This window comes from Tachyglossus aculeatus, chromosome 14 (assembly GCF_015852505.1).
Source record: "Tachyglossus aculeatus isolate mTacAcu1 chromosome 14, mTacAcu1.pri, whole genome shotgun sequence".
Classification (NCBI taxonomy): Eukaryota; Metazoa; Chordata; class Mammalia; order Monotremata; family Tachyglossidae; genus Tachyglossus; species Tachyglossus aculeatus.
Genome location: NC_052079.1, coordinates 24466222 through 24486625, shown reverse-complemented (window position 1 = coordinate 24486625; position 20404 = coordinate 24466222). Strand labels below are relative to the sequence as shown.

At 43.6% G+C, this 20404-nt stretch overlaps 1 protein-coding gene across 1 annotated transcript in view; it reads right to left on the bottom strand.

Annotated features, from left to right (window-relative positions):
• Positions 1-1638: 1638 nt before the first annotated feature.
• LOC119936898 (GLIPR1-like protein 1) overlaps positions 1639-20404 on the bottom strand; it is a 29769-nt gene continuing 11003 nt past the window's right edge. Inside the window, exons 4-6 of the mRNA XM_038756458.1 lie at positions 11126-11211; positions 2820-2846; positions 1639-2739 (exon numbers count right to left, since the gene is read on the bottom strand). Coding sequence (XP_038612386.1) covers positions 2576-2739; positions 2820-2846; positions 11126-11211 — 277 coding nt within the window. The 3' untranslated portion in view covers positions 1639-2575. The remainder of the gene's footprint in view (positions 2740-2819; positions 2847-11125; positions 11212-20404) is intronic.

The following is a 20404-nucleotide window of genomic DNA, read 5'->3' as shown; positions in this document are numbered from 1 at the left end:
GGGTGTTGAGTCTGGGAAGACCTCCTGGAGGAGGTGAGCCATCATAGCAAGAACTTAACAAATACCTCAATTATTATTATTGATACCAATTCTATTGTACTCTCCCAACTGCTAAGTACAGTATTACTCTGTACAAGGTAAGCACTTAATACATACAAGTGGTTGATTAATTTGATTTTGGGCTGCCCAAATTTGTAAAGGGGAATGGTTTTTAGATGTGCAAAGGTGGTCCTTTCAAAGCTGTGAGAAAAGCCTGAACTTTGCTAACGACTCAAGGGGATGGGAACGAAATGCCTGCCCAATGAAGATGGGATCTCTTCCTCTAGGAGGGCCTGAAGACAGGCTGGATGATAGAGTACCTTCCAGGGCGGGGACCTGCCAGAGGAAACTGGGATCTCTCCTCCCAGAGGGCCTGAAACCGGAGCTGACCATCAAGCACTCCCAGGCCCGCCCCTCTCCACAAGATCTCCCCTCCAAGTGACCTTAGCCTGACGAGCTCATCAACCTTTGGTACCGCTGCCTACCCACCCATCTGCCAACCAGGATTGTGGGACATTGTGGGACATTCCATTCTTGAACTGCTGTGGCCAAGAAGCAGCCATTTTCTTCCCCTTCTGCTCCACCGTTGCACTTGCACACTTTATTTGCACCCCTTCATTAACCCCTCCATCAGCCTCACAGCACTGCACAGTGGATATCTTTATTTATACTAATGCCTATCTTCCCCTCTAGACTGTAAGGTCACTGTGGGCAGGGAACTTTGTTATATTGTACTCCCCCAAGTGCTTAGTACAGTGCTCTGCATACAGTAAGCATTCAATAAATACAATTGATTGATTAGGGATAGTTGGTTAATTCAACTGTAAACGTAACTGTTGTGTCATCTACTCCTGTTACATTGTACACTACTTAAGGTCACTGATTGTGACTTTTGCCTCTACTGTATTCCCCCAACCTAGTTCAGTGATTTGCTTGCAGAAGGCACTAAATAAAGGCTACTGATTGATAGATCATCTCAATGGGTTCTTGCTCTCTTAGGAACAAAGCATAGGTTTAGGGGCAGGATGCCTAGATTTTAAATGGAAGAATCATATAAAACACAAACACATATGATATTGCAACACTACTGGCAAAAAAAAATAAGAGAATGGTCACTGGAATCATTTCTGGAGATAAAGGAAAGGATTTTGTTTGACTGCCAAACAAAATGCCATGGTAAGTGGGCATTTCCAAATATATGGAAATTTTGGGTTTGATCCACTTGATTAGCTTTACTTGATCTTTTTTGTTTTTTGCTTTTCGCAAAGGCTTTTTGATGTGGCTGGAATTTGGGGTGGGGAGAATCCATAAGAAAGGATGATGTCATAAAAAGCTGCAGTGATTACCATTTGATTTAATCTCTTATTTGAAATCAATGGGCACTCTGAGGAGCAAGAATGAAAAAAGGAAAGTAAGAGTTCAGGAACATGTTCTAATATTTAGTACCTTTCCTTTTGTAGAGATACCATGACTCTGTTTTTCTTTACCATTTTTGCAGAAATTCAGATTTCAAATGAAATCTCATACTTGATAATTTCAGAATGAAAGTAATTAACATTTAGAAATGGCAAGCATATACCCACTCATTTTCATGTCACAATCATTAGAAATTTTTATTTGGATAATTAGGATTTAAATGAGAAAATTTGTGTATACTAAAATAATATTCCAGAACAACAGAACAATCCAAATAACCGCCACAGGCCTTGATGGTTTGGTGACTTTACAGAATTTGGCTTTTAAATAAAATGAAAGGCATCTTAACAGGTAAACCCTAATTAATGTCACCTGCTGGAAAAAAGCAATAGAATACTGATAGAGTGAAACTAATATAAGTTAATAGATACTATAACTGAATTCTAGAATCCATATTTGTTTTAGCTTGTTTCAACTTGGAACTGTAAGTCCTGAACATTTTCAAATTATTGAACCCATAAGACCTTGGTTAGATAAATAAATATTTACTTTTGAAATAAACAAATAAATATTTATCCTTGGAAGTAGTGAATCTAAAATATAATAGTTCTCCCCAAATTCAACAATTTTGAAATGATGACATCAGCTTGTCATTTAATTACATTTTAAATCTAAAAGTAAGATAGGACTCTTCAATTTTAAAAACAAAAATTTAATTGAAGATAGGCAATTCTGTGGTGACATTTAATATTCACTGACAACTTAAATAATCCATTTTCAATTATTAAAGAAGGTGACTATTGCTAAAGGAGAGTCTGATGCAAAATACATTAAACTGACCAGTTAAAAATATTTTTTCCGTGATAGTGGCCCTCAAAGCACACCTGTGCAAGATGCAAGGAAAATGCTACTCATATTCACTGCAAAATTTATATGACTGCCAATCTGTTTATCTTCAACAACCTTACTGCTTCATTTTTAATCCCAAACTTCTCTACCTTCTACTATCTCTTCCACATTTAAAACTCCCATTGCCTTTAGATAGACCTCTAATGTGGAAGACATATCTAAGGATTTGAAAAAAGAGAAAGATTATTAACAGTTTCTAATTTGCTACTAATTACTTTCTTAGTGTTATATTAGGAAACTTGCGATATAGAAGAACAGAAATGAAAACAGTCAGGCCTATTCCTAGTAATCTAAAAAAACACATTACGAGGCAGGTAGGATCACATGTAATTGGGCGAGGAGACTCCCATTTTGGATACCACCAATATGGATAACCTAGAAAAAAAACAGAAGTTATAAGCACGATTTCATGTCAACTATACAATTCATTAAGTAACTGAGTTTTAGATACATACCTATGTTTTTATCACGTTCTCGATTTCCTAGAACGAGAAATAACATACATGAGTGTACTATAAAAAAGCGATTCCCCTTCGGTTTGTCTAACTTTTTTAATTCAAAGAAGATAGCATTGACGCTGATGTCCCCTTAAGAGTGTTTGTGTGGTCGACAAGGCCAAAATGGGCCCCTCAGTCCTACCACATTGTGCATACAAAAGGAAGGTCCTGGCTGCAGTTTTCACTTTTAGTAACAGTTTGGTCTCCTCATCTCAAAGTTCAATCTTGAACAATTATTTTTCAGGTAAATATTAACTATTTAACCTTGAATAAACATGCAGTGAAACTTTGAAAGTCTATATTTTTCATTTGTGGGCAAGAAACATGTCTACCGACCCTTTCATACCATACTCTGCTCTGCACAGAGTAAGTGCTCAATGAATGCCACTGAATATTAGACCCAATCAGAAATAAATTGAATAAAGCCTTTTTCAAAGCAGAAGTAGGGAAAATAAATGATGTTCTACATAAAGGCCCCCAGAAATTGGAAAGAGAAACAGACCTCTCTATGGGTTTACTGGAAATACATCTGTAGAGCACTAAAGTTAAGCACACTAAGACAATCAGAACAAATGTCTAGTTTTGCTTTCAAATGATCAATTATATTTAATGATCAGCTACTGTGAGCAGAGCACCACAGTAAGTACGTGGGAGAGTGTGATAAGAGTTAGCAGATACTACTGCAAGCCTCAAGTAGTTTACAATCTAGTGAGGAAGATAGGCACTGAAATAATTTACAGAAATGAGGAAGAAGTAGATACATATGAGTTAGTGCTAACACACCAGGGTGAATACCCAGTACAATGCTCTGCACACAGTAAGCCGCCAATAAACTCCATTGATTGATTCATTTCATGTATTCAAAAATTCTAAGGGAGGTTCAGAGTACAGAAGCATGTAGTTGGTCTAGGAGTGTTGCAGGGGTGCGGGGGGCAGTTTGAGGGAGATGTATAACCTCAGGGGAAGAGAAATTAATTAATTCATTCATTCATCCAATCGTATTTATTGAGCACTCACTCTGTGCAGAGCACTGTACTAAGCGCTTGGGAAGTACAAGTTGGCAACATATAGAGACAGTCCCTACCCAACAATGGGCTCACAGTCTAGAAGGGGGAGACAGACAACAAAACAAACAGGTGGACAGGTGTCAAGTCATCACAATAAATAGAAATAAAGCTAGATGCACATCATTAACAAAATAAATAGAATAGTAAATATATACAAGTAAAATAGAGTAATAAATTTGTACAAACACATATATAGGTGCTGTGGGGAGGGGAAGGAGGTAGGGTGGGGGGATGGGGAGGAGGAGAGGAAAAAGGGAGCTCAGTCTGGGAAGGCCTCCTGGAGGAGGTGAGCTCGCAGCAGGGCTTTGAAGGGAGGAAGAAAGCTAGCTTGGCGGATGTGCAGACGGAGGGCATTCCAGGCCAGGAGGAGGATGTGGGCCGGGGGTCGACGGTGGGACAGGCGAGAACGAGGTACAATGAGGAGGTTAGTGGCAGAGGAGCGGAGGGTGCAGGCTTGGCTATAGAAGGAGAGAAGGGAAGTGACATAGGAGGGGATGAGGTGATGGAGAGCCTTGAAGCTGAGAGTGAGGAGTTTCTGCTTGATGCATAGGTTGACAGGCAGCCACTGGAGATTTTCGAGGAGGGGAGTAACATGCCCAGAGCGTTTCTGCACAAAGATGATCTGGGCAGCAGCATGAAGTATAGACTGAAGTGGGGAGAGACAGGAGGATGGGAGATCAGAGAGGAGGTTGATGTAGTAATCTAGTCAGGATAGGATGAGAGATTGAACCAGCGAGGTAGCCGTTTGGATGGAGAAGAAAGGGTGGATCTTGGCAATGTTGTGGAGGTGAGCCTGGCAGGATTTGGTGACGGATTGGATGTGGGGGTGAAAGAGAGAGTGGAGTCAAGGCTGACACCAAGGTTGCAGGCTTGTGAGACGGTAAGGATGGTAGTGCCGTCTACAGTGACGGGAAAGTCAGTGAGAGGGCAGGGTTTGGGAGGGAAGATAAGGAGTTCAGTTTTGGACATATTGAGTTTTAGATGGCGGGCAGACATCCAGATGGAGATGTCCTGAAGGCAGGAGGACACTCGAGCCTGAAAGGAGGGAGAGAGAGCAGGGGCAGAGATGTAGATTTTGGTGTCATCAGCGTAGAGATGATAGTTGAAGCCGTGAGTTTTAGATGGCGGGCAGACATCCAGATGGAGATGTCCTGATGGCAGGAGGAGACTCGAGCCTGAAAGGAGGGAGAGAGAGCAGGGGCAGAGATGTAGATTTTGGCGTCATCAGCGTAGAGATGATAGTTGAAGCCGTGGGAGCAAATGAGGTCACCAAGGGAGTGTAGATAGAGAACAGAAGGGGACCAAGAACTGACCCTTGAGGAACCCCTACAGTAATGGGATGGGAAGGGGAAGAGGAGCCCGCAAAGAAGACTGAGAATGAACGGCCGGAGAGATAGGAGGAGAGCCCGGAGAGGACGGAGTCTGTGAAGCCAAGGTTGGATAGCATGTTGAGGAGAAGGGAGTGGTCCACAGTGTCAAAGGCAGCTGAGAGGTCAAGGAGGATTAGGATAGAGTAGGAGCCATTGGATTTGGCAAGCAGGAGGTCACTGGTGACCTCTGAGAGGACAGTTTCGATGGAGTGCAGGGTATGGAAGCTAGATTGGAGGGGGTCGAGGAGAGAGTTGGCATTGAAGATTTGAGGCAGCGGGTGTAGACAACTTGTTCAAGGATTTTTGAAAGGAATGGTAGGAGGCAGATAGGGCAATAACAAGAAGGGGAGGTGGGGTCAAGAGAGGGTTTTTTTAGGATGGGGGAGATGTGGGCATGTTTGAAGGCAGAGGGGAAGGAACCAGTGGAGAGTGAGCAGTTGAAGATGGAAGTTAAGGAAGGGAGGCGGGAAGGGGCAAGAGATTTCGTAAGATGAGAGGGAATGGGGTCAGAAGCACAGGTGGCTGGAATAACACTTGAGAAGAGGGAGGAGATCTCATCTGGAGATACTGCTGGGAAGGATGGGAGAGTAGCGGAGAGGGTTGAGAGCAGGGGGGTTGGAGAAGTGGGAGGAGTGACTTTGGGGAGCTCAGACTTGATGGAGTTAATTTTACTAATGAAGTAGGAGGCCAGATCGTTGGGGGTGAGGGGTGGAGGAGGGGGAGGATTGATTGATCAGGGAAGACCTCCTGGAGGATTACATTCAGGGAAGAAAATCTTAGGAGGCTCTCAAAGTTTGTGAGGTAGTATTCTCTCTCATTTTCAGGAAGGGTGCAAATGAATACTAGCAGCAAGAAGGCAAAATGTTACTAGCATTTGTTCAATACATTTGATGTCAATTTGATATCAATATTGACATCAAATAAAATAAAATAAATAATATTTATTTATACCAGTAAATCAGTGGTATTTATTGAGTGCTTACTGAGTGCAAATAGCACTATACTAAGCACTTGGGAAAGTACAACAGACAACATACTATCTGGATTGAACTAAAGGTTTTATAACATTTGAAAAGAATTTGAAATATCCAGGAACATACTAAGTACAGTGCTCAAAATCCATTATAGGCATACCAAACAATGCATCCATGATGTCATGTTTCTCAAAAATGAGATTTATCCTGAATGGCTACATCATGGTATACTTTTTATCACAGACATACATGCAATTTAAGCTTCATTCCAGAATCATTCGCGGCATTATGGCCTAATATTAATCAGTTCCTGAACCACATGGGGCTCACAGTCTAAGTAGGAAAAAAGCAGCAGTTTCTTCACCTGTAAAATGGGGGAAAAGACTCTAAACTCCATGTGGGACATTGACTGTGTCCAACTTAATTTGTTTGTATCTACCCCAGTGCTTAGATCAATGCCTGGCACATAGTAACTATTTAATAAATACCATAATTTAATTTTTTTTTAAAAGCAGTATTGCCTAGTGGATAGAGCATGGGCTTAGGAGTTAGAAGAACCTGGGTTCAAATCCTGACTCTGCTGCTCAGACTGTAAACCCTGGACACAGACTGTGTCCAATCTGACTAGCTTGTATTCAACCCAGCACTTAGAACAGTACCTGGAAGGTAGTAAGCACTTAACAAATACCATTAAAAAAGAGAAAAGGTATTTAATCCCTATTTTACAGCTGAGGAAGCTGAGGAAACTGAGAAACAGAGAAGTTAAGTGACTTGCCCAAAGTCACACAGCAGGCAAGTGATGCAGCTTGGATTAGAACCCAGATCCTCTGACTACCAGGCCCAAGACCTTTGATAATAATGGTTTTTCTGTCCACTAAGCCACGCCACTTCTATGCTTTATATCCCAAATTCCATATACTTGGGAACTTTGGAGAAAGCAGTAAAGATCCTTGGCTGGAAAACACAAAATAATAGAAATGATCACAAAGATAAGGAAGCTTCATAGTGAAAATAGACTAAAAAGTTTAGGACTTTTTAATCTGCAAAGATGAAAGCTGGAAAGAGGCCTGACTGAAGTCTACAAAATCATAAAGGGTGTGAACAAAGTGAAAACAGAATTGTACACTAAATTGCATAAAAAAGTAACATGAATTGAAGTTTAAAGGAAGCAGGTTTTCACACATTTGATTTTTCACAGGCATATAGAATTTAGTGCAGAAAGTTGCACAAACATAACAATAATAATAATAATAATGGTATTTGTTAAGTGCTCACTATGTGCCAAGCACTGTTCTAAGCTCTGGAGTAGATATAAGGTAATCAGGTTGCCCCACATGGGGCTCACAGTCTTAATCCCCATTTTACAGATGAGGTAACTGAGGCACAGAGAAGTTGAGTGACTTGCCCAAGGTCACACAGCAGACAAGTGGCAGAGCCGGAATTAGAACCCATGACCACTGACTCCCAAGCCTGGGCTCTTTCCACTGAGCCATGCTGCTTCTCATAAATATCATTAGCCTTAGGAAGGTGTCACCCATCGTCCGGGGACGGGTTCGTTCAGTGATCAGCGAGGCGAGAGAGAGAGAGAGAGAGAGAGAGAGACAGAGGCTGGGGACGGAAAGCCTGAGTTTTATATAAAATTTATTCCGCGAGGCGAATTGAATTTATGTAATTGTTTAGGTGCAATGGATTGAACTTCCCTTTCAGGAGGAATATAATCAATTAGCAATATTAGAGCTTCCCTACATGGGAGGAACACAATCATATGTTAATCGCGCGTGGGTGAGGCGGCTAGCTCTCACCCATGTGTACTTCCCACTCGGGAAGAATCCACTTACTTTCCCACATGGGAAGAATTCATTACATTACCCGCGCACGTGGTGGGCGGCTAGCTCTCACAATGTGCTCTCCCTACATGGGAGAAAGCCACTCATGATTCCCATCAGCAGCGGGGTACCTGGGTCCCACCCATGAGACATTCACCCATCCCGTGGCCCTTGCCTCAGTGGGTTGGTTCTAGTTGTAGAGCAGGCATCTGGCCTTCTGGGCAGGGAGAGACACGTGGGCTGCTGCTGCTGCAGTGGCTGCTCCTGCTGCTTCGCGTCCTGGTGTTCTGACCCCGAAGGTCAGAGGCGACAGGTATTTATTGCCTGTGCCCCTAGGCCATTCCAGCTTCCGGCCTCAGTCTATCCAATCTCTGCCCTCCCCGCTCCTCCATACCTAATTTGATTGGCACGGGGGCGAGGGACATCTTCTGTATTCCCGGCTTGGGCTGCCAATCTAGCAGATTGGTCATGGGGGCGGTATCCCACCCTCACTTCCGAGTTCCGCCTGCTGGCTCAGGTGGTCACCTGAGGTCAAGGTCAAGATAGTTTTTGACCTTGAGACAGCCGGTACCCCAGGGTCACCTCGGGACAGAAGGATATGGATAATTTATGCATGCTATAGATATTAAAATATTCAAAAAAGGTTTAGAGAGATTCATTAATAATATGTCCTGATGGGTTTTTGGAAAGAGATATTAGGGATATTAGAAGGTATATCTATAACCATTAGGAGGGAAATGATTACACTGTTTCTTCAAGCACTATTTTGGCTGTCAGAAACTAAATACTGGACTGGAAGGATCAGAGATCTGCCAATATGTCATATTTCATGTTTTTAAATAACTTTCCATACATAAACTTGAAAACACAGTCAATGATTTAAGAAATATCACAGATAAATGAATGGCACTTAAATAAATTTACCCACTATTTCAGCTTTTCAACTTTTCAAAAGTTTCAACTTTTCAGTCAACACTAGCCTCCTTTATGGCATGAACCCCAGAGCATGGAGGATGAAGAGGGCGTGCATGAAAGCCATGGGAAATGGGGGAAACAATTTTAAAATCTGCTATGGACAGCATAGGGGAAATGGAGGAGAAAGTTTAAAGAGAGAGGAGGCAGAGTGGAGAGACCTGAGGGTGCCAGGGAGAAGGGTCATGTGAGAAGGGTCAACATATTCATTAACTTCCCATGAAGTAAAAGTCTGCTATTCTATCGAGGAACCTCCCTAACTCAACATGCAAATATTAATGTACTCATTTACAGCTTTAAGTAATTCTGCATATTTAAGGTAAAAATAGGGGTAGCTGACACATAGACCATTGTCCTATGAGAAAATTCATTTCAACTCACATTTCCACTTCAAGACATTTGCAGGAACCAATTGTATATAAGTCAAAGGAATGCATTTACTTATATATACATTTATAGACTATATAAATATACTATATTTAAAATAATGTGCTCAATTTAATAATAAGATGCATAATAATTGATATCTCAAACTATTCCCTCATTCCTAATCCAAAACTGTCATTACCTGAAACAGAAATAAATCACTGGGCCTATAGGCAAGACACCAAGACTTCATGAAAAGCATCTGTATGCAAAATTGATCTTCAAGCTATTAATATTTGATTGGGCTAGACAATATGTGAAAAAGTTTCCAAAGATTCCTTTAGAATACTGTGTACAAACCTATGATAATGATGATAGTATTAATGACAATAATAGTATAATTTAAGTCCTTACTATGGGTCACTGTAATAATAATAATAATAATAATAATAATAATAGTATTTGTTAAGCACTTACTAGGTGCCAAGCACTGTTCTAAGTGCTGGGGGAGATACAAGGTAATCAGGTTGTCCCACTTGGGGCTCACAGTCTTAATCCCCATTTTACAGATGAGGTAACTGAGGTACAGAGAAGTTAAGTGGCTTGCCCAAGGTCACCCAGCAGACAAGTGACAGAGCCGGTATTAGAACCCATGTCCTCTGACTCCCGAGCCCACGCTCTTTCCACTAAGCTATGCTGTATCAAGTACTGGAGCAGATACAATATATGCAATGGGACACAATCCCCATCCTCCCTGGGGAAAATATGCATTTAATCCGTTTTACATACGAAGAAGCTGAAGCAAAGAGAAGTTAAATGACTTGTACAACATCACATAGCACACAAGGAATCAGCGTGGCCTACTGAAAACAGCATAAAGGCCTGGGAGTCAGAGGACGTGGACCCCAATTCAAGCTCTGCCACCTGTCTGCTGGGTGACCTTGGACAAATGCCTCAGTTACCTTATCTGTAAAATGGGGATTATAACCTACTCCTTCCTACTTGGGCTACGAGCCCCATGTGGGATAGAGACTGTGTCCAACCTGATGATCATGTATCTGCCCCAGCACTTAGTATAGTGTTTTGGGACACCATAAGCACTTGGTAAGTACCATTAAAACAAACAAACAAAAAGGGGTGGGGCCAGAATTAGAACCCAAGTCCTCTGCCTCCACACCCATTGCTCTTTCCATTAGGCACGTTGTCTCCCTAAATCAGTTCCCAAAGAGAGATATAATGCAGCCCTATCATTTCACTGTGAACTTATTTCCACCTTTACTCATTCATTCAATAGTATTTATTGAGCGCTTACTGTGTGCAGAGCATTGTACTAAGCGCTTGGGAAATACAAGTTGGCAACATATAGAGATGGTCACTACCCAACAATGGGCTCACAGTCTAGAAGGGGGAGACAGACAACAAAACAAAACATGTGAACAGGTGTCAAGTCATCAGAATAAATAGAAGTTAAGCTAGATGCACATCACTAACAAAATAAAATAAACAGAATAGTAAATATGTACAAGTAAAATAAAGTAATATATCTGTACAAACATACATGGTTCAATAACTAATTTCATTTCTATAGAAACATTTAGACCTTAACTCCCTTGTAGCAGTAAGAAACCCAACCTTTCCCAAATAATTCAATATCTTTTTTCCCCTTCCTTCATACACTTTTTTACTTACTACATTGTTTGTTCTGACATGTGTCCCCTTCTTCACACTGACTGCACGGTGATCCAGTTTTGTAAGGATGTGCACCAGTATTTCCTCTGTAAATAGGGAATGAAGTTCACCTGTTACATGGGTATCAATGGCTACCATTTAAATCATATATTTACATTTTGGAATATGTCAATGAATTTATTATGCTTATATACTCCAGCATGGTGAAGTCCCAGCAGGCTGGGGCTAGGGAATGAGTCACGCAGGACAGATCATCAGCATGAAGGCTGCAGGCCACAAGAATCAGAGTGGAAGAATGGAATAAAAGTAGGATTGAGAGAAAAATGTCAAAGTCAAGGAGAAATGTAGAGGTGGGATCAGGAAGGCAGTGGGTGACAGCAACTAGTAGCTGTAGAGGCTGGTAGAGGCAAGTGAGGTGGATTCAGAGGAAGGAAAGGTAAGAAAAAAGGGTTGGGATAGAACAAGAACAACTTTGGGGGGAGTGGGGAATAGGGAAGCTACTCCTCCATTCCTTCCCCTGAGAGTCAGGGCAAGCAGGGAGCCCCTCTTAAGAGAGAGTGGCAGGAGAGTTGGGAACAAGGTCTTAGTGAAGGCAAGGAGGAATGAGCCAGCCAGGAACAAGTCAGTGATGAAGACTAATTTGTCTCTCAATCAATCAGTGGTACTTATTGAACACTTACTTACTGCAGAACACCATATTAAACTTCGCTTAGCCCTCTAATATTATGGAGCAAGGGTGCCACAGACTCTAGTAAGCATTCAATAAATATGACTGATTGATTACCTGCATGACTGCGTTGGTGGGGGAGACAAGCAGGTAATCGGTTGCCCAATCCCAAGCCAACAGGAATCCTGTTGGCCCCTGATCCGGCCCAGGAAGGGTGAGGAAACCCCTGCAGCATAAGGCTTTCGCAATGCTCAAAGTGTTGGGAAGGGGTGGCCGTGGCTGCCACTGTCACTCTTGGGCCTGATGGACTGAACCGTGAGGAGCATGATATTCTGCTCCTCCAGTCCCAGTGCCCTACCACTCTTGTATTCATTGTCATCCTTATCTCTTGTACTGTTTGGCATTTTTACTGTTTGGTCTTTCCCTAGCTGTCTGTCACGGGCCTACTTCCCTCCTTTATTTTTAGATTGTGAGCCCTCTGGGGGTCAGGATTCAGGCCTAATTCTCATTGAGTACAGTACTCGGCACATAATAGGCACTAAATAAATACTATTATTACTACACTACTCTGAATAACCGCTTCCTTTCACTTGCTGATATTTATTGATCCATTTCAGCTCCCTATCAGAGTGGACATATCTTGGATCTTATCTTCAGATAATGCTCCATCTCAATCAATCAGTGATATTTACTGAGTGTCAATCATGTGCAGAGCCTGTCAATCATGTGCAGAGCCCTGAACTAAGCACTATGTTTGAAGATTCATCTGACGGAGACAATGATGGCTTATCAGCAGCAGATGATGACAGTTGAAAAAATTGAGATGGCACAGAATATTTATGTCTAGATTTTCCTCTCACCGTAGACCATGATCCTCCCATCTCACCAACCCATAACCCTGGCATTATCTTCAACACATTTCTCTAATGCAATCCATACATTCAATCTGACAAAAAATCCTGTCTGGTCTCTCTTCATGACACCTCTAGATTCCACCCTTTCCTTTCCATCCAAACTGCTATTGTGCTGATCCAAGCATTTTCTGCCTTGCCTACTGCTTTGCCTCCTCGCTAACCTCCCTACATCTCTCCTCTCTTCAGTGCATATTTCACTCTGCTGCCTAGATCATTTATCTGAAAACATTCGGTCCGTGTCTCCTCACTTCTCAAAAATTTCCAATGGTTGCCCATCCACCTCTGTATTAACAACTCAACATCAGCTTTAAGGCACTCTATCGGCTTTTTCTCACACCTAACCTCAACCGACTTCAAGCAACCCAATCCACACTCTCTGCTCCAATAACAACCTACTCTCTGTACCTCAATTTCTTCTATCCTGCTACCGACCTCTTGCCCACATCTTCCCTTGGGCCTGGAACTCCCTCCCCCTTCATATCCAATGTTCCACCACACTTTCCACCTTCAAAGTTGCCCTAAACTCACATCTCATCCAAGAGGTTATCCCACATTAAACTATTTCCCCTATCTGCCTTCCCCTCTGTGTACACTAAGAACTTGGCTGTATACTCCCCCTCAAGGACCTTGACACTCACCCTAGCCCCATGCTTATTCTCTATTACTCTCCCTATCCCTAATCTACTTTTAATATTCATTCATTCAATCATATTTATTGAGTGCTTACTGTGTGCAGAGCACTGTATTAAGTGCTTGAGAGAGTACAATTCAACAATAAACAGATATATTCCCTGCCACAACGAGCTTACAGTCTAGAGGAGTGGGGAAACAAATATAAATAAATGAATTACAGATATGAACATAAGTGCTGTGGGGATGGGAGTGGAGAAGAACAAAGGGAGCAAGTTAGGGCAATTCATAGGGAATGGAAGAAGAGGAAAGGGGGACTTAGGGAAGGCCTCTTGGAGGAGATGTGCCTTCAACAAGCAGAAGCAGCATGGCATAGAAGATGGAGCATGGGCCTGGGAGTCAGAAGGTCATGGGTTCTAGTCCTGGCTCTGTCATTTGTTTGTGTGACCTTGGGCGAGTGACTTTTCTTTATTCCTCAGTTACCTCAACTGTAAAATGGGGAATGAGACTGTGAGCCCCACAAGGGGCAGAGACTGTGTCCAACCCAACTTGCCTGTATCCACCCCACCCCACCCCAGTACAGTGTGGCTCAGTGGAAAGAGCATGGGCTTTGGAGTCAGAGGTCATGGGTTCAAATCCCTGCTCTGACAACTGTCAGCTATGTGACTTTGGGCAAGTCACTTAACTTCTTTGTGCCTCAGTTACCTCATCTGTAAAATGGGGATTAAGCCTGTGAGCCCCCCGTGGGACAACCTGATCACCTTGTATCCTCTCCAGTGCTTAGAACAGTGCTTTGCACATAGTAAGCACTTAATAAATGCCATAATTATTATTATTATTACGGTGCCTGGAAAATAATAAGTGCTTAACAAATACCATTATCATTATTTTCATTGTTATTCTTAATAAGCCTTTGAAAGGGCAAGAGTAACTGTCTTTCGGATTTGAGGAAGGAGGGCATTCCAGGCCAGAAGCAGGACATGGGTGAGAGTTTGGTGGCAAGATAGACAAGACAGAAGTACAGTGAGAAGGTTAGCATTAGAGGAACAAAGTGTGTGGGCTGGGTTGTAGGAGGAGAGTGGTGAGGTAGGAGGGGGCAAGGTTGTGGAGTGATTTAGAGCCAATGGTGAGGAGTTTTTGTTTGATGCAGAGGTGGATGGGCAAACACTGGAGTTTTTTTGAAGAGGGGTGAGATATGTCCTCAATGTTTTTGTGGAAAAAGGATCCAGGCAGCAGAGGGAAGTATGGACTGGAGTGGGGAGAGACAGGAGGCTGGGAGGTCAGCAAGGAGGCTGATGCAGGAATCCAGGCAGGATAGGATAAGTAATTTTATTAACATGGTAGCAGTTTGGATGGAGACGATAGGGCAGATTTTAGCAATGTAGTGAAGGTGGGACCGACAGGATTTGGTGATGGATCAAATATGTGGGTTGAATGAGAGAGCGGTGTCAAGGATAACACCAAGATTATGGGCTTGTGACACAGAAAAGATCTGGAGTGATGGGAAAGTCGGGGGAGGACAGGGTTTGGGTGTGAAGATAAGGAGTTCTATTTTGGGCATGTTTACCTTAAGGTGATCGGAGAACATCCACATAGAGGTGTCTTGAAGGCAGGAGGAAATGCAAGATTGCAGAGAGGGAGATAGAGATTTGAGCATCATCTGCATAGAGGTAGAAGTTGAAGCCGTGGGAACGAATAAGGTCTCCAAGGGAATGGATGAAGATGCAGAATAGAAGGGGACCCAGAAATGAACCTTGAAGGTCCCCCAAAGCTAGGGGGTGGGAGGCAGTGGAGGAACCTGCGAAGGAGACTGAGAATCAATGGCCAGAGAGATAACAAGAGAATGAGAAGAAGACAGTGTCAGTGAAACCAAGGTTGGATAATGTTTCCAGAAGGGGGTGGAAAACAGTGCCGAAGGCAGCTGATAGGTTGAGGAGGATTAGGATGAAACAGAGGCCATTGAACTTGGCAAGAAGGAGAACATTGGTGACCTTTGAGAATACCGTTTCTTGGAGTGAAGGGGATAGAAGCCAGATTGGAGAGGGTCAAGGAGAGAACTGGAAGAGAGGAATTTGAGACAGCATGTGTAGACAACTTGCTCAAGGAATTTGGAAAGGAATGTTAGGAAAGAGATGCGGCGATAACTGGAGGGAGCCGAGGGGCCAAGGAAGGGCTTTTTTAGGGTAGGGGTAGGGTGTGCATGAAAGCAGCGAGGAAGAAGCCACTGGAGAGCGTTCAGTTGAAGATGGCTGTTAGGGAAGGCAGAAGGGAGGGGGCAAGAGTTTTGATTATGTGCGAAGGAATGGAGTAGGTTGCGCAGGTGGAGAAGGTTGATTTTGAGATATCTGTCTCCCCCTGTAGATTGTAAGCTTTTCAGAGTCAAGGATCACACCTACCAACTCTTGTATTTTACTCTCCCAAGTGCTTAATACAGTGTTCTGCACACCGAAAGTGCTCAAAAATACCACTGATTGATATACCAGCTCATAAGTATTTCTGAATTCCCTTTGATCTCATCTTTACATGCCCTCTCTGAGATCACCAATAACCTTCTTCTTGCCAAATCCAACGCCCTTCCTCAATTAAGCTGTCTTTTCCCCAACTCCCTCTCCCTTCTGCTTCCTATGCAAAAAGCTTTCTGCTGCCTATGCACTTGGGGGAAAATGCCTTTGGGCATTTTTCATTTGTCTGTCTCCCCCTTCTAGACTGTGAGCCTGTTGCTGGGTAGGGACTGTCTCTATGTGTTGCTGACTTGTACTTCCCAAGCGCTTAGTACAGTGCTCTGCACACAGTAAGCGCTCAATAAATATGATTGAATGAATGAATGAATCATATTTATTGTGTGCTTACTGTGTGCAAAGCACTATACTAAGTGCTTGGGAGAGTACACTAAAACAATAAAGAGACACATTCCCTGCCCACAGGTTCACAGTCTAGAGAGGGAGAGAGATATTAATATAAATAAATAAATAGATAAATTAAAGATATATACATACATGCCATGGGAATGGGAGGGAGGATGAATGAAGAAACCAGCAAGAGCAGCACAGAAGGGAGTGGGAGAAGAGGAGAGGAAGGCTTATTCAGGGAAGGCTTCTTGGAGGAGATGAGCCTTCAATAAGGCTTTGAAGTGAGGGAGAGTAATTATCTGCCTGATATGAGGAGGGAGGGTATTCCAGGCCAGAGGTAGGATACGGGCGAGATATTGGCAGTGAGATAGATGAGATCGAGGTACAGTGAGAAGGTTAGCATTAGAGGAACGAAGTGTGCAGGCTGTGTTATAGTAGGAGAGTAGCAAGGGCGAGATAGAAGGGGGCAAGGTGATTAAGTGCTTTAGAGCCATGGTGAGGAGTTTTTGTTTGATGTGGAGGTGGATGGGCAACCACTGGAGTTTCTTGAGGAGCGGGGACACATTGTCTGAATGTTTTTGAAGGAAAACGATTCAGGCAGTAGAATGGAGTATGGACTAGAGTGGGGAGAGACAGAATGAAGATCTGGGGGAGTAGCAGCGCCGCCTAGTGGATAGAGCCCGGCCCTGTGGGTCAGAAGGTCCTGGTTTTTAATCCAGGCCCTGCCACTTGTCTGCTGGGTGACCTTGGGCAGGCCACTTCGCTGCTTTGTGGCTCAGTTACCTAATCCCTAAAATATTAATAATAATGAAAAGTGATAACAATCAGCATAATAATAATTATTGTAGTAATTGTTAAGCATTTACTATGTGCCAAACACTGTTCTAAACACTGGGGTAGATGTAGGGTAATCAGTTCAGACACAGTCCCTGTCCCACATGGGGCTCAGAGTCTTAATCACCATTTTACAGATGAAGTAACAGTGTCAGAGGAAGCGAGGTGACATGCCCAAGATCGCAGAGCAAGCATGTGGCAGAGACGGAATTGGAACCCACATCCTCTGACTTCCAGGCCTGTGCTCCTTCCACTAGGCCATGCTGCAACTCCCCTTTTATCTTAAAATGGGGATTGGGATTGTGAGCCCCATGTGGGACCTTGACTGTGTCCAATCTCATGGCCAAGCTAGCTGAGAGCTCACCTCCTCTGGGAGGCCTTCCCAGACTGAGCCCCCCCCTTTTCCTCTCCTCCCGCTCCCCTCCCCATCGCACCCCCGCCTTACCCCCCTCCCAGCCCCACAGCACTTGTGTCTATTTGTACATATTTATTACTCTGTTTTATTAATGATGTGTATATAGCTATAATTCTATTTATTCTGATGGTATTGACATCTGTCAACTTGTTTTGTTTTGTTGTCTGTCTCCCCCTTTAGACTGTGAGCCCACTGTTGGGTAGGGACTGTCTCTATATGTTGCCAATTTGTACTTCCCAAGCGCTTAGTACAGTGCTCTGCACATAGTAAGCGCTCAATAAATACGATTGATGATGATGATGAGGCAGGGACGTCAGCAAGGAGGCTGATACAATTTATTCATTCATTCAATCGTGTTTATTGAGCACTTATTGTGTGCAGAGCACTGTACTAAGCGCTTGGAAAGAACAATTTAGCAACAAATAGAGACAATCAAGACAATCACTACCCAACAACGGGCTCACAGTCCAGATGAGGACTGTCCAAAACAGAACTCCTCATCTTCCCGCCCAACTCTGGCCTCCCCTTGACTTTCCAATCACTACAGACAGCACCACCATCCTCCCTGTCTCCTAAGCCTATAACCTTGGCATTATCCTCAACTCATCTCTCTCTCATTCAACCCCCATATTCAATCTGTCACCAAATCCTGTCGGTTCACAATGCTAAAATCCACTCTTTCCTCTCCTTCCAAACTGCTTCCAAACACCAAATCCCACTTTGATTACTGCAACAGCGTCCTTGCTGACCTCCCTGCTCCTCACTCTAATCCAGACTTTGCTCTACTGCCCACAACATTTTTCTACAAAAACATTCAGTCCATATTTCCCCACTTCTCAAGAACCTCCAATGTTTGCCCAACAAACAGAAACTCCTTACCATTGGCTTTAAAGCACTTAATCACCTTGCGCCCTGTTCCCTTATTTCACTGCTTTCCTACAAGCCAGCCAGCACACTCCGCTCCTCTAATGCCAACCTAATCACTGTACTTCAGTCTCATCTATCTCGCTGCCGACCTCTCGCCCACATCCGGCCCCTGGCCTGGAATGTCCTCCCTCTTCATATTCGACTCTCCCACCTTTGAAAACTTATTAAAGCATATCTCCTCCAAGAGGCCTTCCCTGACTAAGCCCTCATTTCTTCTCCCATTCCCTTCTGCCCTTGCACCTGGATTTGCATCCTTTATTCTTCCCTCTGTCAGCCCCACCACATTTATGTACATATCTATCTATCTATCTATGTACATACATAGACTGAACTCCTTATCTTCCCCCCAAACCCTGCCCTCTCCCTGACTTTCCCACCACTGTTGATGGCACTACCATCCTTACCGTCTCACAAGCCCGCAACCTTGTGTCGTCCTCGACTCCGCTCTCTCGTTCACCCCCACATCCAATCCGCCACCAAAACCTGCTGTCTCACCTCCGCAACATCGCCAAGATCCGCCCTTTCCTCTCCATCCAAACTGCTACACTGCTGGTTCAATCTCTCATCCTACCCCGACTGGATTACTGCATCAGCCTCCTCTCTGATCTCCCATTCTCCTGTCTCTCCTCACTTCAATCTATACTTCACGCTGCTGCCCGGATCATCTCTGTACAGAAACACTCTGGGCATGTTACTCCCCTCCTCAAAAATCTCCAGTGGCTACCAATCAGCCGACGCATCAGGCAAAAACTCCTCACTCTTGGCTTCAAGGCTCTCCATCACCTCGTCCCCTCCTACCTCACCTCCCTTCTCTCCTTCTACAGCCCAGCCCACACCCTCCGCCCCTCTGCCGCTAACCTTCTCACTGTGCCTCGTTCTCGCCTGTCCTGCCATCGACCACTGGCCCACGTCCCCCCCCGGCCTGGAATGCCCTCCCTCCGCACATCCGCCAAGCTAGCTCTCTTCCTCCCTTCAAAGCCCTACTGAGAGCTCACCTCCTCCAGGAGGCCTTCCCAGACTGAGCCCCCTCCTTCCTCTCCGCCTCCTCCCCCTCCCCATCCCCCCGCCCTACCTCCTTCCCCTCCCCACAGCACCTGTATATATGTTTGTGCATATTTATTACTCTATTTATTTTACTTGTACATATTTACTATTCTATTTATTTTATTTTGTTAATATATTTTGTTTTGTTGTCTGTCTCCCCCTTCTAGACTGTGAGCCCGCTGTTGGGTAAGGACCATCTCTATATGTTGCCAACTTGTACTTCCCAAGCGCTTAGAATAGTGCTCTGCAAACAGTAAGTGCTCAATAAATACGATTGAATGAATGAATGAATTTGTACAGATTCATTACTCTATTTTACTTCTACATATTTGTTCTGACGATTTTGACACCTGTCTACTAGTTTTGTTTTGTTGTCTGTCTTCCCCTTCTAGACTGTGAGCCCGCTGTTGGGTAGGGACTGTCTCTACATGTTGTCGACTTGTACTTCCCAAGAGCTTAGTACAGTGCTCTGCACACAGTAAGCGCTCAATAAATACAATTGAATGAATGAATATCCATAATTGATTAATTTATATTACTGTCTTTCTCCCCCTCTAGATTGTAAGCTTGTTTTGGGCAGGTAACATGTCTACCATCTCTGTTGTAGTGTTACTCTCCCAAGTCAGTCAATCACACTTATTAAGTGATTAGTGCTTATGTGAAGGGGGAGGGAGTTCCAGGCCAGAAGGAGGGCTATTGTGGGTGGAAGTATACTTTGGTTTCCTTAACCAAGTAGACTGCAGCATTTATGGCAGGAAGGCAAGGGGCAGTGTGGTCTAGTGACAAAAGAAGGGGGCTGGGAATCAGGAGAACAAGGTTCTATTCCCACCTCTGCAACTGGTCTGCTAAGTGCTGGGGCAAGTCATTTATCCTCCTTGGGCACCTGTTTTTATATATTACAAACACTGTGTACATTAATACATTAAATGCATTATATATGATGTATTCAACGTATACATTAAGACACATAATATATACATTGTATACATTAAGACACGG